Source organism: Arvicola amphibius, chromosome 3 (assembly GCF_903992535.2).
Source record: "Arvicola amphibius chromosome 3, mArvAmp1.2, whole genome shotgun sequence".
Taxonomy (NCBI): Eukaryota; Metazoa; Chordata; class Mammalia; order Rodentia; family Cricetidae; genus Arvicola; species Arvicola amphibius.
Genome location: NC_052049.1, coordinates 87,458,477 through 87,485,088, shown reverse-complemented (window position 1 = coordinate 87,485,088; position 26,612 = coordinate 87,458,477). Strand labels below are relative to the sequence as shown.

At 40.0% G+C, this 26,612-nt stretch overlaps 1 protein-coding gene across 1 annotated transcript in view; it reads left to right on the top strand.

Annotated features, from left to right (window-relative positions):
* The window catches only part of Muc16 (mucin 16, cell surface associated), a 185,925-nt gene that overhangs the window by 75,239 nt on the left and 84,074 nt on the right, over window positions 1-26,612 (top strand). Inside the window, exons 14-25 of the mRNA XM_042054693.1 lie at window positions 32-94; window positions 2,173-2,297; window positions 2,418-2,485; window positions 2,907-3,079; window positions 3,726-3,761; window positions 4,003-4,065; window positions 15,302-15,426; window positions 15,514-15,581; window positions 17,731-17,909; window positions 24,042-24,053; window positions 25,243-25,439; window positions 25,759-25,826. Coding sequence (XP_041910627.1) covers window positions 32-94; window positions 2,173-2,297; window positions 2,418-2,485; window positions 2,907-3,079; window positions 3,726-3,761; window positions 4,003-4,065; window positions 15,302-15,426; window positions 15,514-15,581; window positions 17,731-17,909; window positions 24,042-24,053; window positions 25,243-25,439; window positions 25,759-25,826 — 1,177 coding nt within the window. The remainder of the gene's footprint in view (window positions 1-31; window positions 95-2,172; window positions 2,298-2,417; window positions 2,486-2,906; window positions 3,080-3,725; window positions 3,762-4,002; window positions 4,066-15,301; window positions 15,427-15,513; window positions 15,582-17,730; window positions 17,910-24,041; window positions 24,054-25,242; window positions 25,440-25,758; window positions 25,827-26,612) is intronic.

Below are 26,612 nucleotides of genomic sequence, written 5' to 3'. Positions count from 1 at the left end.
CCATGTTTTACTCTAGACCATTTCTCCTCAGCTCCTGTGACGTCGTCTCGGTCTTTCACAGGAACCTCTACTGCACAACCTAACCTCTCCACAGGTAGGTCACTTCTCTCTGCTACTCCTTCTAGGAAGTCAGCTATCCCAGTTTCATCGATAGAACCTTGGGGAGATGATTGCGGGAACCTAGAATGTTAATGGTGCTCCTGTTCTGTGCATTTCTCAAGAGCGGGAGAGATGCTATCCTCAAATTTTCCTCCGTATCAATCTCAGATAACTTGTTTTTCCTCTCAGTGCCTTAGTTTTTCCAGCCACCAAATGAGGCATTTCTTAAAAACTTCACACTAAGATTTAAAAGGTCACTTTTTAAATCTTACCACTTGTAGCTTGGTAGTAGAATGCTTGAGTCACATGCCCAAGCCCGGGGTTTGGATTTATTTTAATTTTATTTTTGTGACTATGTATGTATCTATATGAGTTATGCCATGCAAGTGCAGCTGGCCACAGAGGCCAGAAAAGAGTGTTTGATACACAATGGTTGGAGCTGTAAGCGTTTGTGAACCACCGGATGTGAGTGCAACGGAAATAATTTTATGGTTGGGGGTCACCACAACATGAGGAACTCTGTGAAAGGGTCACAACATTAGGAAGGTTGAGAACCACTGTTCTAGGGGGTATCAAGTTGACAAGTAGAGCTGAGTGGGTAATAGTTACATAAGCACTTATTTATGCATGTATTTTTATAGCATTTTATCACGTGAACAGAGTCCTAAAGCCATGACCACAGTTGAGGTCTAGAATTGCTCAATCCTCACAAAAGCATCCTCCCACCAATCCAACCATTAGGAATCACTAATATATTTTCCTTCTCTGTAGTAATATTATCTTGAGCGCATTTAATAAATGGAAAAATACAAGGTATGACTTTTGGGATCACCTTTTATTCTACTCATCCCAATGTCCTTGAAGGATTTTAGTCTTTCTTAGGCAAGTATTCTACCACTTATCTACACCCATATTTCATTACCCACGCCCCTTTAATTTTGATACATGATCTTACTATGCAGTCCAGACTGGCTTCTAACTTGCAGTGTTTCTTTCTTTGCCTATTTAGATCTCCTTTGTTACTTACACACAATCATCTAGCCTTTATAATTTCCCTATACAGTTTGCTTCTCCTAATTTACAGTGGATGGCAGTAAACATATTCACAGATGTATAGCTAGTGATGGGGTAAGGGATGTTTTGAAACTAACTCTAACTCAGCATTGTCCTATAACCATGGTAAGAAAGTCTCTAGAGGGTTCAGTATTCACCAAAGGACAAGTTCTGGTAATGACGCATTTGAACTTGTGAGAGAAGGCTTCTCTAAGGGATGCAGTTAGGTTGATGTTCAAAATGTTTGTTAAATATTGAATCTGCTTAAATTACCAGCTTTTCCTGTTCTGTTTCTCCAAACCATGAAACTTGCCTGAGTTTGTTTTTTTAGCCTTTGATGGGAGCTTGTAAGGGTTGAACCTCAATTCCTAGTCAGTTAGCCTGGTTCACACACTTGCACAAGTACTTCTTCCTGTGCCTGTGACACACTCTGCCATAGTTCAGTAGCTCTGATCATACCTATACAGTTATAAATTCATCTTAGCATTGTACTTTCACCATCTCAAAGTTTTCCTTTGCATCAATATTTGGCACTCTTGAGAACTGTACTCCTAAATCTCTACCTATTTGAAAGTAAAAAAAGCAATATAGTTGCTAAATATAACCAATGTGTACCTTGTTTCTTTTTTTTCCTCATTTTTTTATTAAAGATTTCCATCTCCTCCCCTCCTCCTCCCCCTTCCCTCCCCTCCCTTCCACCCATACCCCCACTCCACCCCTCTCCAAGACAAAGAGCCATCAGGGTTCCCTTCACTATGTTAAGTCCAAGGTCCTTCCAGCTCCCCCTAAGTCCAGGAAGGTGAGCAACCAAACTGACAAGGCTCACAGTGAGCCCGTCCATGCTGTAGATTTCACGTTCATTGCCGTTGTCCTTGTTTCTTAATGAGGCTTCTGGTCTTCCTGTCCTAGGTCCCATGATCTGATTTCTTGTTTCAAACTTCTGTCTTGATCTTCAGAAGATTTCTTAGAGGTAAGACCAAGTGTATCCTACACATGACCCTTTCTCCACTCTCATTGCAGTGGCTACTCCTGTTTTTGCACAGTTCACGCTCAACTTCACCATCACTAACCTGGAGTTCAAGGAAGACATGCTATACCATGGCTCCAAGAATTTCAACACTCTGGAGAGAGTCCTCCAGTACCTGGTGAGAGGCCCATTGCATCTTAGCCCCACCTTTCTCTGACCATGCTCCTGTCACCTGGGTCACAACTCTTTCTGGCTTTGCTCTGCGATTCATTCTTATTTCCCCTCTCCTTTCTCACAGCTCAAATCCCTGTTCAAGACCAGCAGTCTGGGATCACTCTACGAAGGCTGCACACTGGTGTCACTCAGGTAGGTCCATCCCCAATACAAACTCAGCTGAACAGGTGGACAGAACCGAGCAGTGGGCTTCCCAACTGTTTGGCTGTATTTACAGTCACCACAGTCTGACTATGAAATCTTAACACTACCATGACGATGGGGCAGATCTGTCATCCCAACTATTCAAGAGATTATTTTAGCCTTATGAAACAGCACAGGAAACAGTCTCAGAGGCAGCAAGTTAGCAAGTTCAAGCCCAGCCTGCTCATAAAACTCACTGACACCTTGTCACTATATATATATATATATATATATATATATATATATATATATAAAATTTTAAAAAGGGAAGAATGAAGATGTTGCTCAGTGACAGAATGCCTGCTTAGAATTCACCAGAGTGGGAGGCAGAGCTACCCCAACTATGTAACTATGTTCTATACTTACCCAGGTCTAAGAAAGACAAAACGGCCACCACAGTGGATGCCATCTGCACATATCACCCTGACCCCAAAGGCCACAGATTGGACAGGGAGCAGCTATACTGGGAGCTGAATGGGTTAACTCATGGTGTCACCAGACTGGATCCCTACACCCTGGATAGGGACAGCCTCTACGTTAATGGTAAGCATCTGGATGTGGCTGGAGTTTCTTCTTAGATTGGCAGTATTTATTCTCCAGCTTTGGTCACCCTCCCTGCCTGGCTCTTAAGGGTTTAGCCATGTGCTCAATAAGTGCTGACTCAAACTGGGATCTCATTTGTTCCTCAGTGTGAACTGACCTCACCCTTACCTGATAGTGAGTCTCTGATATGCCTTACTTCACGAATCCCAATCCATTATGTATCCTTAATTCTCTCTGGTACTTGTATCAGTTACTTTTCTCATTACAGATGCCTGACAGTAGCAACTTAAGTAGAGATAGATTTATTTGGGCTCATGGCTTTATAAGGGACAATCCATCATGGAGGGAGTTTATGGTGGTTGAAACAGTCTTCCACAGCAGTGCTAGCTCACAGTGCTATTTGTTACAGATCAGAAAGCACAGATTCTAAACCAGAACCCAGTGCAGTATGTCTTTAAAAGGCCACCATTAATGATTTATGACCACCAACTAGGTTCCATGTCCCTGAGATTTTGCAGCCTCCCAAAGCTGTGCCACCAGCTTGGGAATGATTGTTTGAGTCCCAGGGCCTGTGAATGCAAACTACAAGATTATATTTCTCTCTCTCTCAACCCTGACCCTCTCTTACCCTCTGTTGTTGCTGCAGGTTTCACCCATCAGAGCTCTGCACTTATCAACAGCAGTGAGTATTCAACAGATGTTCCAGCGACTCCAATCCTATACCGAGCAAAGCAGAAGCTGACCCCTCCTAATGCCTCCATTTGACTGGAGCCAGGGATCTGGGAGGGCAATTATTGTCTGCACTTCCAAGATAGTCTCAGTTCAAGCTTAGTGTACAAAAAAGTTACATAAATCCTCTCTCTTTTCTGGCATTTCTGCTATGAGAGTGCCTTGCTTTTCCATTAATGATGGTTTCTTTTTAGCTCCTGGAACTACTGCAGCAAACCTTGGAACTTCTGGAGAACACTCCTTCCCCAGAACCACAGGTATGTACCAGTGTGTGACACCTATCTTAGAAGGAGCTTGAAAGTGTCAATGCTTCTAATATTAGGTACTGAAAGATGAGATGTCATAGTAGATCCAGCAATTTCATCAACTAACAACCTTTATTGACCACCTAACCTGTTCTAGACACTGGGAGACATAAGACTACTTCTAATATTATGCGTTGGAAGATGCGATGTCATAGTAGATCTAGCAATTTCATCAACTAACAACCTCCATTGACCACCAAACCTGTGCCAGACACTAGGAGACATTCACCTAATCACAAAAAAGTATGTGCCCTCAGAATTTATAGTTTTATGGCCATTTCAATAGTGTTGATGTTGGCGTTCATAGTTGTTGACTGAGGTTACTGTTCTGCCCAGTTCCTGCAGTTGTTAAGTCCCAAAGAAATCACACAGAGGTCTAAATCAATTATGAACTGATTGACCTATTGGCTCAGGCTTCTTATTAACTCCTATAACTTATATTAGCCCATAATACTTCTCTGTGTTAACCACATGGCTTGGTACCTTTTTCAGTGAGGCAGTCACATCTTTCTTGCTCAGTGTCTGCCTTCCTTTATGTCTGGGTGATGACTGCAGATTAACTTTTCCTCTTCCCAGAATTCTCTTGTTCTCCTTGCCCCACCTCTACTTCCTACCTGGTCACCCAGCCTATATTTCCTGCCTGACTACTGGCCAAGCTGCTTTTATTTAAAATACAAGTGACAGGGTACAGAGCATTGTCCCACAGCACATAGTGTTAATAGTGATGGTGTTATTCATGGTGTTGATTGAAGTAATCATGCTGATGATGGTAATGATTATGGTGGTAGTGATGGTGGTGGTATTAAAAGTGTAATATTGTGATAGTAATGATGTGATAATTAATACTAAACTAGTGTTGATAATGATAATGGTATTTTGATGATGCTAATGATAGCTACAATGGTGATACTGGTGATGCTGATGATAGGATTGATGATAGTGAAGAGTGTTGAATGATAGTGATGATAATGATGACGATGGTATTAGTGGTGTTTGTGTTAATGATGAGGGTGATAATTCTGCTAATGGCAGTGACATTGATGATGATGGTGGTAATGAAGACGATGGTGTTGGTAGTGATAGTGTTAATAATGGTGGTGGTGGTAAGTCTAATGATGGTGGTGTTAAAGACAGAGATGATGGAGTTGGGAGTGATGGTGTTAATGATTATATTGATGAAGACAGTATGAGTAATGGTGGTTGTAGTAGGATGACCATGTTTAGTGATGATGGTGCTGAAAATGATAGGGATGGTGATGATGACTATGATTGTATTGGTGGTATTAATGATGGTGTTAGTGCTGATAGTGTTAGTGGTAATAGTGGTGGTAGTTTATATGAAAGCATCGATTATAATGGTTATGTGATTATAATAATGGTGTTGATGATGATGTTGATAGCAGTGATGACAATGTTGATTATGGTGATGTGGGATGGTAATGATGAACATGATGGCAATAATAACAGTGATTGCAAAAACAATGGTGGTAAAGGTGATGATGAGGATCATGGTGCCAACAAAGCTGAACGATAATCCCTGACCTAAATACTGGATGCTATTCATTACTATACTACTAACCTAACTAGTTGTATTTCATATTCTTTTAGAACAAGCTTTACAGGCAATATAGGTATAGAAAGACTTTTATCACTCATTTTCTAAAGTCAGCATTATTAGTTATATAAAATAGTCAGTTTCACTATGCCATTTTCTTCCTTTTCTTTTAATTTAATTTTTTAAAATAACTGTCTTTTCTCATTTTACGTGCCAAATTCAATTTCAACTCCCTCTCCCTCCACTTTACCACCATGCCATCACCCCATTCCAGCCCGCTCCACTCCTCAGAGAGGGTAAGACTTCCCATGGGGAGTAAAATGTCTAGCACATTGCCATAAGGCAGGACCAAGGCCTTCCCAACTAAATCTAGGCTGAGCAAGGGATCACTCCTGAGAGAATGGGTTCCAAAAATGAGAACAAGCAGAAGGGATAAATCCTGGTCTCACTGCCAGGGGACCCACAGTCTGCACCACCCTTACAACTGTCACCCACATCCAGAGGGCCTGGTTTGGTCCTATGCTGGCTCCCTCACTATCAGGACGAAGTTTTTAGCTTACCATTAGCTCAGGTAAGCTATTTCGGTGGGTATTGCCATCATAGTTGTGACTTCTTTGCTCATATTCTCAATACTCCCACTTTTCATCTAGACTTTGGGAGCTCAGTTCAGTGCTCTGCTGTGGGTCACTGCATCTGCTTCCATCAGTTGCTGATGAAGGTTCTATGATGACATTTAAGATAGTCATCAATCTGACTTCAGGGCAAGGCCAGTTCGGGCACCCTCTCCACTATTGCTTGGGGTCTTAGCTGGAGTTATCTTTGTGGTTTCCTGGGAATTTCTTTAGTGCCAGGTTTTTTTGCTAGCCTTAGAATATCTCCCTCAATCAAAAGATCTCTTTTTTTGCTCTTTTTATCTGTCCTTCTTTCATCTAGGCCACCCCTTTTCCTCCAGTTCTCCTTCCCCTTCCCCCCTCTCTTCCTCTCCTTCTACCTTCCCTTCTTCCCCAAATCCTATACTCCTAATTTTGTCAGGATATCTTGTCTATTTCCTCTTCCCAGGGGATCTATATATTTTTCTCTTAAGGTTCTCCTTGTTACTTAGCTTCTCTGGGGTCATGGACTATAGGCTCCTTAATTTTTTCCATTACAAGTGGTGAGTTGGTACATATCATACTCATCTTTCTGTTTCTGGAATACCTCATTCATGGTGGCTTTTGTCGAGTTCCAGCCATTCGCATGCAAATTTCAAGATGTCGTGGGTTGTTTTGTATTGTTTTAACCACTGAGTAGTACTCCATTGTGTAAATGTACCACATTTTCTTTATTCATTCTTCAGTTGAGGGGCATCTATGTTGTTTCTAGATTCTGGCTATTAAGGATAATGCTGCTATGAACATAGTTGAACAGATGTCCTTGTAGTATGACTGAGCATCCTTTGGGTGTATGCCCAAGAGTGATATTGCTAGGTCTTGCAATAGGTTGATACCCAATTTTCTGAGAAACCACCATATTGATTTCAGAATGCTTGTACAAGTTTGCATTCTGACTAGCAATGGAGGAGTTTTCCTCTTACATCCTCTCCAGAATAAGCTATCATTGGTATTTTTGATATTAGCCATTCTGAATGGTATAAGGTAGTATCTCAGAGTCATTTTGATTTGTATTTCCCTGATGGCTAAGGATGTTGAATACTTCCTTAAGTGTCTTTCAGCCATTTGAGATTCTTCTGTTGAAAATTCTGTTTAGTTCTGTATCACTTCTTTAATTGGATTATTTGGAATTTTGATGATGAATTTCTTGAGTTCTTTATATATTTTAGAGATGGTTGGTAAAGACTTTTCCCATTCAGTAAGCTGCTTTTTTATCTTATTGACTGTGTTCTTTGCTTTACAGAAGCTTCTCAGTTTCAGGAGGTCCCACTTATTTATTGTTGCTCTCAGTATCTGTGATGGTAGTATTATATTTAGTAAGTGATCTCCTGTGCCATGCATTGAAGGCTATTTCCCACTTCCTCTTCTGTCTGGTTCAGTGTGGCCAGATTTATATTAAATTCTTTAATCCATTTGGACTTGAGTTTTGTGCATGGGGATAGATATAGATCTATTTGCATTCTTCTACAAGTCGACATCCAGTTATGCCATCACAATTTGTTGAAGATGCTTTCTTTTTTCCATTGTATAATTTTAGCTTCTTTGTCATAAATCAGGTGTTTATAGGTGTGTGTATTAATATTTGGGTCTTCAATTCTGGTCAACCTGTCTGTTTTTATTCCAATATCAGGTTGTTTTCATTACTGTTGCTCTAAAATAGAGCTTGATGTTAGGGATGGTGATGCCTCCAGAAGTTCCTTGTTTGTACAAGATTGTTTTGGCTAACCTGGGTTTTTTGGTTTTGTAATGAAATTGAGTATTGTTCTTTCAAGGTATGTGAAGAATTGTGTTGGGATATTCATGAGGATTGTACTGAATCTATAGATTACTTTTGGTAGGATCATCATTTTTATTATGTTGATCCTACTTATCCAAGATCATGGGAGATTTTTTCATTTTCTGGTATCTTCTTCAATTTGTTTCTTCAAAGACTTAAAGTTCTCATTGAACAGGTCTTTCATTTCTTTGTGTTACCCCAAGATATTTTATGTTATTTGTGGCTATTGTAAAGGGTGATGTTTCTCTGATTTCTTTCTTAGCTTCTTTATCATTTGTATATAGGAGTGCTACTGTTTTTTTAGTTGATCTTGTATCCTGACACATTACTGAAGGTATTTATCAACTGTAGGAGATCCTTGGTAGAATTCTTGGGGTCACTTATGTATACTATCATATCATCAGCAAATAGTGAAAGTATGACTTCTTTGTTTTCAATTTGTATCCCCCTGGTATCCTTTTGTTGTCTTATTGCTCTAGCCAGAACTTCAAGAACTGTGTTAAATAGATATGGAGAAAATGAACAACATTGTCTTATTCCTGATTTTAGCAGAATTGTTTTGAGTTTCTCTCCATTTAATTTGATGTTGGCTGTATACTCTTTTAGTATATTTAAATATGTTCTTTGTATCCCTGATCTCTCAAAGACCTTTATAATGAATGGGTGTTGAATTTTGTTGAATGCTTTTTCATAATGTAATGAGGTGATCATATTGGTTTTTTTTCTTTCAGTTTATTTACATGATGGATTACATTGATAGATTTTTTTTTTTCTTATGTTGAACCATCCCTGCATCTCTGGGATAAAGTCAACTTGATCATGGTAGATGATTTTTCTGATGTGCTGTTGGATTCAGATAGTCAGTATTTTGTTGTGTATTTTTGCATCTATGTTCATGAGTAAGATTGGTCTGTAATTCTCATTGTTGTTTGAGTCTTTATGTAGTTTCAGTATCAGGATAACTCTAGTCTCATAAAAAGAGTTTGGCAATGTTCCTTCTGTTTCTGTTATGTGGAACACTTTGATGAATGTAAGCATTAGCCCTTCTTTGAAGTTCTAGTAGAATTATGCACTGAAACCATCTGACCCTTAGCTTCTTTTGGTTGGGTCACTTCTGATGTCTGTGTTCATTTCTTGAAGGTTATATATCTATTTAGATTCTTCACCTGGTCTTGGTTTAATTTTGGCAAGTGGTACCTATCCAGAAAATTGTCCATTTCTTTTACATTTTCCATTTTTTTTTGAGTATAGGTTTTCATAGTATGACCTAATGATTCTCTGGATTTCCTCAGTGTTTGTTGTTATTTCCCCATTTTCATATCTGATTTTGTTTATTTGAATGTTTTCTCACTGCCTTTTGATTAGTTTGGATAAGAGTCTGTCTATCTTGTTGCTTTTCTCAAATAACCAGCTCTTTGTTTCATTGATTCTTTGTGTTGTTTTCTTTGTTTCTATTTTTTCTTTGTTTTATTCAGCCCTAAATTTGATTATTTCCTGTTGTCTACTCCTCCTGGGTGAGTCTGCTTCTTTTTATTCTAGAGTTTTCAGGTGTGCTGTTAAGTCACAAATGTGAGCTTTCTCCACGTTTTGTATTTAGGCACTTAGTGCTATGAACTTTCCTCTAATCACTGCTTTCATAGCATTTCATAGGTTTGGATATGTTGTGCCTTTATTTTTGTTGAATTGTAGGAAGTCTTTGATTTATTTCTTTCTTGACCTAGGGGTGGTTAAAACGAACACTGTTTAATTTCCATGCGTTTATAGGCTTTCTGAAATTAATGTTGTTGTTAAATTCTAACTTTAAACCATTGTGATCTGATAAGATACAGGGGGTTATTCCTATTTTTTGTATCTGTAGAGGTTTGCTTTGTTTCTAAATATGTACTCAATTTTAGAGAAGATTTCATGAGATGCTGAGAAGAAGGGATATTCTTTTGTGTTTGGGTGGAATGTTCTGTAGATGTCTGTTAAATCCAGTTGAGTCATGACATCTGTTGGTTCTCTTACTTCTTTCTGAAGTATCTGTCTGGTTGACCTAACCATTGCTTAGATGGGGCATTGAAGCATCCTACTATTAGTGTTTGGGGTTTGATGTGTGATCTAAGCTTTATTAATGTTTCTTTTACATTTGTGGATGATCTTGTATTTGGGATATAGATGTTCAGGATTGAGACTTCATCTTGATGGATTTTTCCTGTTTGAGTATAAAGTGTCCTTCTTTAATTCTGATTGATTTTTAATTTGAAGTCTATTTTGTTAGATATTAGGAGAGATACACTCCCTTGTTTCTTAGGTCCATTTGATTAGAAAATCTTTCCCAACCGTTTACTCTGAGGTAATGTCTGTCTTTGAGGTTGAGGTGTGTTTCTTTTATTGAGCAGAAGGCTGGATCCTGCTTTCATATCCATTCTCTTAACCTGTGTCTTTTTATAGGTGAATTTTGTTCATTGATATTAAGATATTAAGATGACCAGTAACTGTTAATTCCTGTTAATTTTTGGAGGTGGTATTTGTGTGTTTCCCTTCTTTGTGGTTTGCTGATGTGAAATTATCTGTTGCCTGTGTTTTTGTGGGTGCAGTTAGATTCCTTATGTTGGAGTTTTCCTTCTAGTACTTTCTGTAGGGCTGTATTTGTGGAAGGATATTGTTTAAATCTGGTTTTGTCATGGATTACCTTGCTTTCTCCATCTAAGGCAATTGAAAACTTTTCTGGGTATAGTAGTCTAGGCTTGCACCTGTGATCTCTTAGTGTCTGTATTATATCTGTCTAGGAGCTTCTGGCTTTCATGGTTTCATGGTTTCCATTGAGAAGTCAGGTGTAATTCTGATAGGTCTGCCTTTATATGTTACCTGACCTTTTTCATTTGCAGCTCTTCATATTTTTTCTTTATTCTGTATGTTTAGTGTCTTGATTATTATATACAAGGGGGCGTTTTTGTACAATCTGTTTTGTCTTTTGAAAGCTTCTTCTACCTTCATAGGTGCAGGAAGCCAGTTTGACGGCTGCCATTACAAGATGGCGCCGAGCTCCTGCGGTGTAGAGTAAATGACTCCATATTAGGCAAGGCTGCAGAGCAGTGCCTCCCGCATGCACAGTAATGCATAGCAACCATGGCCAATCCCGTGGCCGGGGGCATCGACAGGTGAGCAAGTAGCCAATCCAGGCGCAACCTGTGTCCATTCTCCCTATATAAGCAGCTGTGGTTTAGTCCTCAGGCCCCTCGCTTCCTGCTCTCCCTTCAACCAAGAGGCTCCAATAAAGCGTGATTTGCAGAAGAATCCTCGACTGGTGGTTGTTCTTCCCTGCTGGTCAGGGAGTTTGCCGCACATAGGCATATATCCTTCTTTAGGTTTGGAAAGTTTTCTTCTATGATTTTGTTGAATATATTTTCTGTGCCTTTGAGCTGGAGTTCTCCTTCTTCTATCTGTATTATTCTTAGGTTTGGTCTTTTCATGGTGTCCCAGATTTCCTTGATGTTTTGTGTTGAGAATTTGTTGGATTTAAGATCTTCTTTGATGGATGGACCTATTTCCTCTATAGTATCTTCAATGGTTGAGATTCTTTCTTCCGTTATATTCTGTTGGTTATGTTTGTATTGGCAGTTCCTATTTGTTTAACCAGATTTCCATATTCAGAATTCTGTTTGTGTTTTCTGTATTTGCTTCTATTTCAGTTTTTAAGTCTCGAACTGTTTGAATTGCTTGCTTCACCTATTTGATTGTTTTTTCTTGATTTTTTTTTTTTAGTTTCGTTAAGAGATTTATTGATTTCCTCCAATTTTTGTTTGTCTTTCCCTCGATTCCTTTAAGGGAATTTTTCATTTCTTCCTTAAGGGTCCCTATCATCATATTAAAGTTTTGTACAATCTGTTTTGTCTTTTGTAAGCTTCTTCTAAAGTTATATTTAATATTGTTTTCTTCTGCTTCTTTGGATGGTTTAGTATGATCAGGTCGTTCTGTTATATGACTACTGGGTTCTGATGTTACCATGTTGCTTTTTAGGTTGTTGAATGAATTCTTGTATTGATGTTTAACCATCTCTTCCTCCAATTGGTGCTGGCAGTGTCTTTGCCTCTTTATCCAATCCTTTCAGCTGCCATCTATTTCTTAGGGAACTGCCCTTAGTCTGTTCTATGAAGTTGCTGCCTGTATCTCATGGTGTCGCTGAGGTCTTTCCTGACCCATTGGGTTGGTTCACACTGTGCAGTAACAGTCTGTGATTCAGAGTTCCTCTGAGGTTGCAGAGGATGAGTCATCATTTTTATACGTATATATCCTGTATTTTTCTCATATTCACTTTTCAATGCCTCTTTCATTGGCTTCTGCTATCCTTTCTTTCATCTCCTTCCTCTTCCCAAATAGACTTTCTAAGTTCATAAATTTTCAATTTTATTTTTAAATCTAGATTTTGCATATAAGATAAAATATATGATATTTGTTTTCTTGAGTGACTTGTTTCATTTAACATGATGCTGTACATTTCCACCCTTTTGCAAAATGTCATAATTTTATTCTTCTTTATAATAGGATAATATTCAATTTTGTCTATATACTAGATTTTCTTTTTCCATTCACCTCTTGGAGGTTACAGGGACTAATTCTTTATCTTGGATTTTATGAATAGTTATGGATTAAACATAGATGCAGGTATCTCTGTTGTGTGTGACTTTACATTCATTTAGGTAGATCAAGCTTGATTTGTGAAATAAATCTATCATAAGTTTTTGTATTTTCTCTACTTTTAAATAATTTATTTACTTCCGCTAAATCTGGTATTGAGAAAACATGTTTTGCTTTTGGTAACACAATGCATTATATATAGTAAAGCTATAAGAAATATCCTCATTCTTCTAAGAAAAGAAGGAATGAAGTATGCTTCTGAAATACATGGACACATCCCTTCTTACTGATTCAAATCTTTAGTGATTCTCAGATTTAATCTATGCAGCTATGTAGCACCTATACCAACCCCTCTTCCACAGTAAATGTCACCAGTTGATAATATTCATTCCCATCTGGCACAAGTCCTCTTCCATGACCAGTTGATAGTAGCATTCATTCCCACCTGTATCAAGCCCTCTTTTGTGGTAGACATCACCACCTGGTAATGTTATCCACTTCTACCTGTAATAAGCTCTCTTCCTGGTAGAAATTATTAATTGATAATAGTATCTACTCATTCTATATTTAAAGTAGCTTCAGAATTCTCACCACCCATATGTCTCAGGAAGTTACTTCTAATCCATTTCTGCTGTTTAATAGTCTAGGATTCTCTGACATGTGTGGACTTTTGTAGTTTTTCTGTGAGATATCTGTGAAATTCAAGGCTCAACATAAGCTCATCTGGGTCATCAGATGTGACTTCAGCCAGTTCTCTGCTTTATCTGCCTGACAGCCAAAAACAGCATACACTGTTCATTTATACTTGATGACTTTGTAATTCCTTACTGCAGTTACTTCTTGCTAAAAATGTCACAGCCTTGGCCTTGGAGCCTGTAAGATCCCATCCTCCACATATCTAAAGTGGTATTGCACTTAAAAGTACTATCTCTAGATTTAGCTGGCTTAAAAGTTGGGTTCATTCAATTCCTAATTCATGATCAACTCTAAGAATAATAAATCAGATTGTCCATTGATGTAGAACTGATTACATGACCATTTAACTGGTAATATTGAATAACAAATATTGAGGAAAGGAATGAGGCTAGATACAGAAGAGATGGAAATTGATATGATGAACACGTGTAGTGCAGAGTGCATTCGATGGCTTTGTTGAGTCCCAGGCTATAGCTTGAGGGACAGCAGTGAGGAAAACTGAAAGTCATTGCCATAGAGTTAGTGGGATTATAATCTAAGGAAATGAAGTAGCTACTAGATTAAAACGTCTGAGAGCATCTTAGTCTCCTTCCTCCTTTCATCCTCTGTTTACCCATCAGAATGCTTGGTCTGGGGTTATCGCTTTGGGTCCATTGTTTTCCTCACTCCATCTCCCATCCAGGCCACTACTACCTCTTACCCTGACACCAGAAAGCTTTTCCTGGGTTTCTCTGCTTCTATTTCTCCCTCTACAATCTGTTTACCATACACAGGAAGGTTTTTAAAATGTGTATCCAAAACCTGAGTACAGTACCCCACACCTCAAATCCTAGCACTTGGAAGGCTGAGACAGGAGGATCTGAGTTCAAGGCCCTATGGACTACATAATAAGATTCTGGCTCAAGAAAGTTATTTAACTTATTATATCAGAGTATATTACTTTCCTAGATGAAATACTTTTGTAATTTCTCATTGTTGTTGCAAGATTAACATTTGGGCCCAGGGAGAAGCCCCAGCATTTAAGAACACTGGCGGCTCTTACAGAGCAGGTTCAGTTCCCATCACCCATGTGTCAGTTTCCTACCATCTGTACCACCAGTCCCAGGGCTCCTGGTGCCCTCTCTGGCCTCTGCAGGAACTGTATGCATGTGTTCCTCATACTCACACATACAAAATTAAAACGTGATAAAACAAAGCAAAACACATTACTTACTATGCATATCTCTTAATGACCATTCCTTCCTTTTTTCCTTTCCTCCCTCCCCCTTCTCTCCCTTCTTTCTTTCCAACCTCACATTATCTCTTCCTCCCTGCTTTCCTTTTTCATCCTTCCTCTTTCTTCCATTTCTTCTCCTTCTTATTTATTTATTTCTTATTTATTTCTCAAAAAGAAATAAAAATAATAGGGTATAGAAAGTGTTCAAGGAATGACATCCAAGGATGTCCTTCCCCACTTCCAGACATACATTCATCCCACCCCCACACCATACATACGCATATACACATACACGCACATTCCCATTTATATGAACACAGACACAATAAAAAGCTGTCACATGTAATTTAATTTATGGCCCATATCTGCTGTGGATTAGAAGCCAATTGAGTAATTGGTAAAGGTTGTAGGACACCCACCTTGCAGACACACACACACACACACACACACACACACACACACACTCACACACACATACACACACACATGCACACATACAGAGGAAGTATACATTCCTATTTGAATTTGTTCAAGGACAAATTGAGTGGAGTCTTGTGATACAAAGAATAAGAGCCTCTCTTTGGGAGGACTGGTGCAGGCCGTAGGAAGAGCAAAACAAGGATCCCATGCAAGCTGAAGACAGATTTTCTTTTCTCTGCTTTTTGGCTTTGCAGCCATGACCCATTCCCTGGTGCCCTTTACCCTCAACTTCACCATCACAAATCTACAATACACACCAGCTATGAAACACCCAGGATCCTTAAAGTTCAACAAAACAGAGAAGGTCCTGCAGTACCTGGTAAGAGTTTGTATAAAATAACCTCCCTCTTCTACCTCTTAATCACCCCTGAAGTTTCTTACTCTTTTCTCTATCCTTCCTCTCCAGCTCACTGCTGTGTTCAAGAATACCACGATTGGTCCATTGTACTCTGGGTGCCAACTGATCTTGCTCACGTAAGTCTTAGTTTGTGTGCTTCCCACATTCACCACCTGCCCATCAAAGCAGCACTGAGTATCTGGGATGCTATCTCTCTTGAATCTTCTCCCCACTTCTTAACATCTGAACTTCTTTCTGATCCTAACCAAGATATTGAATATACCCCCAGGAATAATTTCTCAGCAATGTTCAAAATTAGTCTTCATTCAAGAAAATGTGTAAATCCGAACTGTTTGTAGCATGCTCATCTCTCTTTTTAAAGATTTATTTTGTGTGTGTGTGTGTGTGTGTGTGTGTGTAGATTCATATGTGTAGAATTCAGATTCTACCCATGTGCATGCATGTGCAGCAGTCTGAGAACAACTTATTGGGTCACTTCCTTCTTTTTCCCTTGTTTATGAGTTAGTTTCTCTTGTTATTTCTGCCTCTGGGCTGTAAATGCAAACTTTCAGCTGATTCTCCTGTCTATGTCTCCCATCTCTTGATTTTAGTGTTCATGACAGCTGCAAACTCTACCCAGGTTTAAAACTTACATTGTTAGGGTTATGCTACCCACACTCCTCTCCAGTGAGCTATCTCATTACTTTCCATGTTCATTTCTTAACCCATATTGGAACTGTTCAAGGGGGCTGAAGAGTTCTGTGCTCACAGCTAAGACAAAAAGGAAGAACTACGGAACCAAACAGCTAAGTTATTTGCAAGGTCATTGAGCTGAACCGCCTGTTTGTTTTTTAGGCTTATTCAGAGATGATGGATCGAAGGTTGTAGGAGGCTGGCACAAGTTAAGCATTTCTAACTCGAAAATGCTCACAGCTCCAGAAAACTGCACGTGCATGTATATGTCTGTCTGTGTGTGTGTGTGTGTGTGTGTGTGTGTGTGTGTTATATGAGAGTGTATTGCTATACCTGCTTGTCTGGGTGTGTTTAGCCCAAGGTTGACATGGGATGTCTTTAATTGTTTCTCTACCTTCTATTTTTTGTGACAATTTCTCAGTAAACCTGAAACTCACCCTTCCATCTATACTGGCTGGTCAATGAGACGCAGGGAATCACTCCCCCAGCTCTAGCTCTGGGATTAGAGATATGTACTGCTATGTCCAGACATTTTTTGTATCCTCTGGGATTTGAACTCGGGTCTTCATGTTTGTGCAGCAAGTGCTCTTATTTATTGAGCCGTGTCTTTAACCCTAGAATTTCTAGCATGTCAAGTTGATATTCATTTTTTTGAATATTAGAGAAATTTAAACTTCATGTTAAAGATACAAAATTAATAAAAAAACAAATATTCCAAAATCTGAAATGTTCTTATACTCTCATATATGAAAAAAATTGTCATCCTAAGCATTTCAGATAAGAGATATTCAACTTGAATGTGGATGAATAAAAATCCTGCCATCTCTAGTCGCAGTTTGCCTTCTTTATCCAGTGATTATTCATAAATTGTATATTTCTTTTGCCTTGTAAGAATGCTAATTTTATCTCTGTAGTGTGTGTGTATGTGTGTGTTCATGCATGAATGGCTGTATACATATCTATGTGTACATGCATGTGGAGGCCGGAGGTCAACCTCAGGGATTATCCCTCAGGTCTCACCACCTTGTTTTTCATTTGTTTGTTTGTTTGGTTTGTTTTTGAGGTCTCTCCTTATCTTGGAACTTTCCAATAGGGCTAAGTTGACTGACCAGTGAGCCCTAGGGATCTATGTTTCACATCCTGAGCATCAGACTTATGTGTGTATGCCATCAGGGTCAGCTTTTTACCACGGGCTCTCCAACAACACTCAGGTGCTAGTGTTTATAGGGCAAGTTGTTACTGACAGTGCCATCTACCCAGCCCACTTGTGGCATTTGCTGACATTATTATTCTTTTTTGTTCAGAAAAGAATTTTATTCTTATTTATATGTAAGTGTGTGTCTATGTGTGAGCATACACACATGCATGTGGGTGCTGCTGGAGTCCAGAAGAAGATATCATGTGTCTTGGAGTTGCAGGCACAGGGCTTATGAGATACCCAACAGACCTGCTGGAAACAAAATTCAGGTCCTCTGCAAGAATGGCAAGCATCATTAACTTACTGAGCCATATCTCCAGTCCTCAGATAATCTTACAAGCCTCATCATCATCCACTTTGAATTTATTCTCATCCCTATATCTCCATGTGCCCAGACCTGAAAAGGATGGATCAGCCACTGGAGTGAACATGGTCTGTACCCATCAATCTGAGCCCACGGGCATGGGGCTGGACCCAAAGCAGCTGTACTGGGAGCTGAGCCGTGAGACCCATGGCATCACCCAGCTGGACTTCATAACACTAGACAAGAACAGCCTTTATGTCAATGGTGAGTGTGTGACTATCATCCCTAGGGAGTTCATTGTACATTCTAGGCTCTAGAAAACACACACACACACACACACACACACACACACACACACCACCCAGATAGAGAGACAGAGAGGAAGGGAAGACAGAGAGAGGGAGAGAGAAGAGGGAGAGGAGAGAAAGGAAAGGAAGATGGAAACATGGGGAAAGAGAAGCAATAGCTTTTCTGGAAATTTAGGAGAGACTAGATACCAAAGTAGCAGGGGGTGGATGTGAGAGGAATTGCAGACAACCTGATAAAGAATTTCCTTATGCTCTAATTACATTTTCTAGATTTTGTCTACAGAGTCTTTGTGTGTGTGTGTGTGTGCATGTGTGTGTGTGTGTGCATGTATGTGTGTGTGTGTGTGTGTGTGTGTGTGTGTGTGTGTTGCAGGGGTTCAAACACAGGGCTTTATTATGCTGGACAAGTGCTCTCCTCTGATTTTTACCACTAGCCCCCAGAATCTGTATTTTGAGAGTGGTGGGTAAATATGATTTAAAAATAAATCCAAATTAGGTCAGGCAACACCTACCTGTTCTCCAGGTACTTGTATATAATGATACACACCTGTGATCTCAGCCACTTAAGAGAGCTATAAGCATAAAGATCATGAGTTCAAAATCTATCTGGGCTATAATGTGAGACTCTGTCTTAATCAAATAGAAGTCTAGGGATCTAGATAAGTGACAGATCAGTTCCTTAGCATGTTCAAGGCCTTAGATGCCATTGATTCCAGGCTTTTGCAACTTTTTCATTCCTTATTTCTTGAATATTAACTTTTTTTTCTTTATGCAGGTTATAACCATTGGCCCCTGACCTCAAACACTAGCAGTAAGTAATTTGAAACCACATATTATGTCATCTTTTTTCTACCCCCTATCCCACATCCCTAGAAAGGGAAGGAGCCCAAACAGCTAAGTTTTCTTCATCTGCAATCTTTATCCTTTGACTCAGAAAAGATAATCCCAGAACAGATTCAGACAGTGAAAATGATTCTACGATCTTTTGATGAGGAGCCCTTACCTAGAAAAAAGCATTTTTCTTTGATTCATTTTAATTTTCATCTAATTGCTATGGCTTCTACTAGTATCCTGGCAATAAGTACAATCTTTGCCTTGGGCTCTTCAAGTATGAGCTTCTGCTTTTGATACCTTTCTACAGGGCTAGTGAAACAGCTCAGTTGGTGAAGTGCTTACCATACAAGCACAAGGACCTGAGTTCAATTCCCACAATCCACAAAAAAGCTGGGCATGGTAATATGTACTTGGAATCTTAGCACTGGGGAGACATAGGAAAATGTGATACCTACAAACCTCTCATGTCCTGTGACAGTGGGACATTAGGAAAGCCCTGAGGCTTCATTCATTCATTCATTGATTCATGCAACAAGTATTTATTAAGAACTTACTGTATTAAATGCCCTGATGATGATGTGACATAAACAAAATAGTATGGACTCTAAACTATCTATGGTGAACAGACAGCAAGGTAGACAGAGAAGAAAAACAGAATTATATGGGTAAGTGCTCAATTAAAATAGATGACCCTAGGGTGAGACCTGTGGGTACCTGAATGAGTTTCTCTCTACTTATGCTTCTAATGACTTCAGTCAGCAGAGATAAGGGTCTCGAACTAGTGACATATTGAGTTAAAGATCTGGGAATGAGAATTTAAGAAGACAAGAAATAAGAAGACAAAAAGAATAACTGGAACCAGGAAGTTTTGCATAACCTGATGACTTATGCCAAATAAGTTCATGAAGAGGGAAATGTCCCAGGTCAACAGAGAGCTAAGTCAGTTAATGGTGGGAAAGAGGACAGGATACTTCAGATACAGCTGCTTTAGGACTTAGGGTAAGTACAGCCCAGAAAAAAAGATGCCAACCTCAACTTCTCCTCAGAGATACTGACTCTAACATCAGACTGGCCTTGCCAAATCTATTCCCAGACAAGGACACAGAAGTAAAGTTTCTTCTGTCCTTTCATTAGGGACTCTGAGAAAGACCTGGATCAGTCTGGCTCCCCACATTCTTAGGTTTGTGTGTGTGTGTGTGTGTGTGTGTGTGTTGTGTAGATATTTGTGCATGCTTATGGATGTAAAAGATCAATGATGGGTGGTGCTTCCATATGCTTGCCATATTATTTTTTTTTAAAAAAATAGTGTCTGACTAACTTGTAGCTCACCAATTCAGTTTTATTGTCATCTGTTGTGTGGAGTGGCTGGTTGCGTTCCTGCCACCCAGTTCCCGGCCTCCTGGCTAGCTTATACCCCGAAATAATTACACATAAACTGTATTCTTTTAAACACTGCTTGGCCCATTAGCTCTAGCCTCTTACTGGCTAACTCACATCTTGATTAACCCATATTTAGTAATGTGTGTAGCACCACGAGGTGGTAGCTTACCGGAAAGATTCTAGCCTGCATCCATCTCAGAGAGGAGAGTCATGGAGACAGCCTGAGGCATCTGCCTCACTGCCTTCCTCCCAGCATTCCATTCTGTCTACTCCAACCACCTATGTTTTGACCTATCAGGCCAAGTGGTTTCTTTATTAATTAACCAATGAAACAACAGATAGATAAGACACTCCTACATCATTTCCCCTTTTTCTGTTTAAACAAAAAGGAAGGCTTTAACTTTAACATAGTAAAACTACATATAACAAAACAGTTATCAAGCAAGAATTACAGTTACAATATTTAGATCTACTTTATCTTTTATCATAACTAAGGAAAACTATAACTATTTATTCTTTAACTCCATCAAAGATTCCAGAAGGCTATAATACTACCTAAGTAAACAAGAAGTAAGCAACTTCCAAAACTCTAGAAATGACAGAGACAACTCGCTGCCTGGACAGTCACACAAAGTTCCTCTGTACCATTGGGGCATCCATCTTCAGCCTTCAGGCCCATAGTTTCCAGCAGACTTTTCCATAAAGCAGGAAATTTCAAAGGCAGTTCAGTCACTATCTGTTGTGTCCTGCAGAATGTCTCACAGACTCTTTCATGAATCAGGAACCCCGAAGGATCATCTCACCTTTAGGCAAGTTCAGCAATCCTCTCTCTGTGGGTTCTTTGTGTCCAATTCATGCATCAGTCCAGGCAAGAGCAGTTTCTTGCCCAAATGGCTATCAAACTCCATAAGGAGCCTCTTTGATGCTCATCTTCCTCTTGAAGTAGATTGGTGCTTCCAGGAGCAGATGTGTCTCATTGTCATGAAAAGCCCTAACTTATTAAAACATTAAATGTCATATTCTGTAGTCATTGAAAGATATGAAGAATGCATATCTAACTGAAATATATCTCTACACATCTAGAAAATCTAACATGACTACAAGCTTGACTATTATCGATGATTATCCATTAACAACCTATATTTCCTAATTATACCTTACATTTTTAAATGAACTACACAATCACAATACCTTAATCAATATCAGAAATACATATACATATAACAAAATCGACCTTAAATTTATATCAATAGAGTAAAATTTATACCAATGTAAATTATTCATATCTATATCATATCCCTCTTTAAATGTAAAAGAACACTTATAAACAATATGGACACAGTTATTTCTCTCCAAAATGCTTCATGCTGAATGGGGGTGCTGTTAGTCAGAGCTTTCATGGTATAACCTGTGTGCTAGATTCATCTCAGTCGGCAGTTGAGCAAAGTAATTTCTTGAGGGTGTTCACAACAACCTTTCAGGAGGGCGTGGTCTATCATACCATATTGGGATAGAAGCAATCCACAGGGTCTCATCCTCTGTGAAAACAAAAGAAGGACTTTTCCAAAGCATCATAACCTTAGATAGAAATTTTGAAGTCAAGGTCTTTTAAAATATCTATGTTGGATTAGTTCAGCATCCCATACCCAGGCTTCTCATAACTGTGCACTGGCTCTGTTGCAGGTTCTGAAAGAGCAGACACTGTTCTTATCTTATTCTATTCTCTTGCTTTACATTGCTGAAAGTGCTAGGGTGTGAGATTCAAGGTGAATGCTGAGGCAGACCATGATTTGGGGTAGGAGACACATTAGAAGAGTAATTAATTAGTCCCTTGGATAGACAACAGAGTGGTAGCTCTGAAGAAAGAGCAAGCCCGTGAAGTTCAGTGAGGATCCTTTCTTAAAGATCTAAGAGGAAGAAGGTGGTTCATGGAGTCAGGTTGTCCCCGATTCCTAGATGGGCAGCAGGCTGCCCCTGATTCCTAGGGAAAGGAAGGAGAGGGACCTTACATTTCCAAGAATAAATGTGTGACTCTTGTGTGTAATGTAGAGGAAGTGAGAAGAGGGGCACACAGCTAGTTTCAGGTGTACTGTGTGGAATGTGGAGGAAGTGAGAAGAGGGGCACACAGCTAGTTTCAGGTGTACTATATGGAAGGTGTCAGCACTGATAGTGCTCTGAACATGCTTGAGTGTAGCATCCTCAAATCTGTGAACTTCCTGGGGGTGGGTGGGGAATATTGTCTGCAATTCTCTTGGAATCTGAGAACCTGAGGAGTCTATTAGGGGGTTAGAAATTCACAGACAGGCTTTCTGTAGGGAGCTTCTCATTTCCATTACCAATGCTTGCTGTAAAGGAAGAAGCTGCTGCAAGTGGGCATGGCCAGAACTGCAGTCTGCTCTAAATTCTAGCAAACACAAACATGTAACCAGGGTATACTGGTCACTGATTACTTAAGAAAATTGAGGTTTCTCTGCATTTGCTTCTATCAGTTGTTGGATACAAGTTCTAAGATGATAGTTAGGGCATTCCCCAATCTGATTACTGGGGAAGGCCAGCTCAGGCACCTTCTCCACTATTGCTAGGAGTCTTAGCTGGGGTCATCCTTGTGGATTCCTGGGAGTTTCCCTAGCACCAAATTTCTCATTAACTCCAGAATGGCTCCTTCTATCAAGATATCTCTTTCCTTGCTCCCCTTTTCTGCCTCCCCTACCCCTGACACAAGCTAGTGGATGTTCATTCACTCCAGACTGATAGCTAGAAAACCTGCATAGGACTCAATTAGGCCCCCTGAATGTGGGTGACAGTTCTGTGGCTTGGGCAGTCTGTGGGCCCACTAACAGTGAGACTAGAATTTATCATTAGTGCATGAGCCTGCTTTTTGGAGCACATTCCCCATGGAAGAATACTTTACCTAGCCTTCATACAGCCAGAGGGCTTTGGTCCTGCCTCAACTTGATATGCTAAACTCTGTTGACTCCCCTTGGGAAGCCTTACTTTTTCTGAAGCATAAAAGGGGGTCTATTAGGGAAAGGTGGGAGAAGAGTGGGAGGAGGGGAGGGAGGGGAACTGTGGTTGGTATGTAAAATGCAAAACAAAACAAAAAAAATAAATAAAATTTTAAAAATAAAAAGGAAATTGAGGTTTCAGTATCATCTGGACCTGTCCGTGGACCTTGGTAAAAGATTTGAGGATAAATATACTGGGGCCACAAAGGCTGGGCTTGACTCAGGCCCAGTTTGGAGATTACATGAGTAATTTCCCCTTGGTTCAAATTTTATATATATAAAATAAGCTTTCCAATATCATCTCCCACCAAATCAATGGCTCCAATTTAAGGAAAGCATGTAAAATGGAGTATAGCCTCAATAAATTTCTTCAAATCATTTTTCTCCTTTGTGCATGTGTATGCACACTCGGGAATAGCTTGCATGTATGTGCACATGCCTGTGCATGCTGCAGGCCAGCCTTTGGTGTTATTCCTCAGATGCCTTCTAGACTTTGTTTTTTGAGACAAGGCATCTCACTGGGCTGGAACTCACCAAGTAGGAGAAGCTGACTGGCCAATGAACCCCAGAAATCCACCTGTTCCCACCTCCCCAACACTGGAATTAGAAGTGTATACCACCATTTCTGGCTTTTTTTATGTGTGTGTGAATGGGTTCGAAAATAAAGCCCTGATCCTCATTCTTGACTTTAGTCACTGAACTGTCTCCCTAGTCCACCCTCTGCCTTTAAAAATATTTTAAAAATTAATTTTTGCTTGTGTGTGCACACAGATATGTGTGTCCATAAACAATGTCATGGGTGTTGAGAACAGAGGACAACCTATGGGAGCTGGCACTTTATTTCTAGTGTGTGGGTCCAAGGTATCAAATCCAGCGCATCGAGCAAGTGATTTTGCTGAGTCATCTCACAGATTCTAAACCCTTTACCTGAGAATTCCTTAAATATAAGACCTAAATGCCCAAGACATTTTCTAAAACTCCTCTATGTAACCCATAGGCAGTCTATAGTTTTAAATCCTTTCCCAGTGTTTTGAACCAGCAGGGCTGCTAGGTGAGGCCTGAAGTGTACGGTGGTCACTATGTCCAAAGCCAGCTCAGGGCAGAGGAGTACCTCCATAAAGCACTTGACTTGGAACCAGAACCAGAATCTGATTCCTCAAGTCCATGGGAAATTGCCAGATGTGGTAGTGAATACTTGACATTTCAGTATGTGGAGGCAGAGACAGGCAGGTCCCTGGGTCTCACTGGACGTCTGGGATCTCTATCCCAAGGGAAGTAGAAGGTGTTCCTGGGGGCGATACCCAAGGTTGTTCACATATATGAACATGTACTGTCATTTATATGCACATTCACAGTAAGAAAATCAGATCTAATGTAATAGTACAACCTCACATAAGTTGGGTGCATAGAAAACATGAAGTCGGCAGTATATGTCCAATATTAACATTTGGTCCTGCCACTTACAGACTATGTGACTTGGAAGCAAATCCTTCATAATTTGTCGGAGTTCTTACATTTGTATTCCATTTTGATGCTACTTGCATTATAATATTTTGTCCAGTGCAAGCTATCAGTCTGATATAACCAAAGAACTTCAGACATGATCTGACATCTAACTGCTACCTGTGGACAGGTGGGTAAGATGACTTAGGGAGGAAAGGCATTTGCTGCCAAGTGTGATGGACCGAATTTTCTTCCTGGGACCTGCATGGTGAAAGAAATCAGTTCCTGAAAGCTTTCCTCTGATCTCCACACCCACGCTTTGGCATGTACACACACACACAGTCATCACTAAATAAGCAAATGAGTAAGTAAATGCTGCCACAGTCTTCACTGAAGTATTGTTTTAAACCAGTAAGTATGGAGACTTCAGAAAAGGCTTGGCTTTTTAAAGGAACTGCAGGAAAGAAAGAAACCTATAGAGATTTTGCCAACCGGAGAGACACATGTATTTTCTTTCTGCTTCATGGTGAAGTCAGTCATCCACACACACCAATCCTTTGTAATTTATTTGAAGGTATGTGGTCTGCTTTTCAAGGAAACATGTGTTTCCTAGAAGAATCTTCTACACATAGCTGATGCTCCAAGTTCAAGTTCAGAAAAAAACAATTGTCTTAGTGTGTGTCTTTCCTCCACCCCCTCTGCAGCAGCAGCCCCTGTCCTGGTGCATTTTACTATCAACTTCACCATCACTAACTTGGCATTTGAGGAGGACATGAGTCGCACTGGATCCAGGAAGTTCAATATCACTGAGAGAATCCTGCAGAGCCTGGTGAGAGTCTTGCTAACTGCGCCTAATACCGCACACAGGTGTAAGCCACGCTTACATGTCACAGAAGCCCCTGGAATCTGGTGAGAGTCCTGCCCACTGAATCTAACATGGCACATAGGTGTAAGCCATACCTCCCTGTTACACAAGCCACTGGAAGAAGAGTCTGCCCCTAACCGCAAAGATAAAACCTTACAAGAAGACCTAGCCCATCCCACCCTGACACCGAGAATGACATGTCTCAGGACCTTGCCAGTCTCACTTCTGTCCCCACCTCTACTTGCTCATTTCTTCCTCTCACTCCTCTAACCTTCTTCCACAGCTGAGGCCCTTGTTCCAAAAATCCAGTGTTGGTCCCATGTATTCTGGCTGTGTCCTGGCCTCTCTCAGGTGGGTCTGGGGATATGGAAATGGGGTGTGAGAGCTAAAATGTACTGAGTTTCCTTCTGTTGTCTTTCTGCATAGCTTCTGTTCAGGTGAAGTGAGGAAGCCCTGACACAAGGTGTCTTCCAATCCTACTACTCCCCCAGAACTATCTCCATACTCAGTAGATCATCATCACAATTTTACTGTTCCTGATTATCCTGTCTTAATTTCCAATATCATTTTCTGCCTTTGGAATAAAAGGAGGCTGCCTTACACATTTAAATTCTGTTCTCTGATTACTGTAAAGAAAAAAATTCTTTTCCACTTGCTGTCAGTCCTAAATCCATTTCTCACTTGTCTTAGATATGTGAGCTCCTCAGATCCCAAAACATGAGAGTGAAGATTTGATTCTTGTATTTGATAAAAATTCATGGCTCCATGATTTCTGATTATCTCAGTCTAGGAGAAATCAATATGTTCATTATCTAGGTCTGGCTTCTGGTCTTTTCCAATCTTCTTTTTTCTTTGTAAAAGATGTTTATTTGTCCAGTATGCACATGTAAATGCATGCATGCATTTGTGCGTGTGCGTGTGCGTGTGTGTGCGTGTGTGTGTGTGTGTGTGTGTGTGTGTGTGTGTGTGTATGAACACACCAGTACCATGGCGTCGATGTGGGAACCAGAGGATAATTTATTGATACCACCATGTGGGTCCCAGGGATGGAAGCCAAGTTGTCAAGACTGATGGCAAATTACCCCATCTGTAGAGTCATCTCTCTGGGCCTCTATCAGCCTTTTCATTTACTCTGGC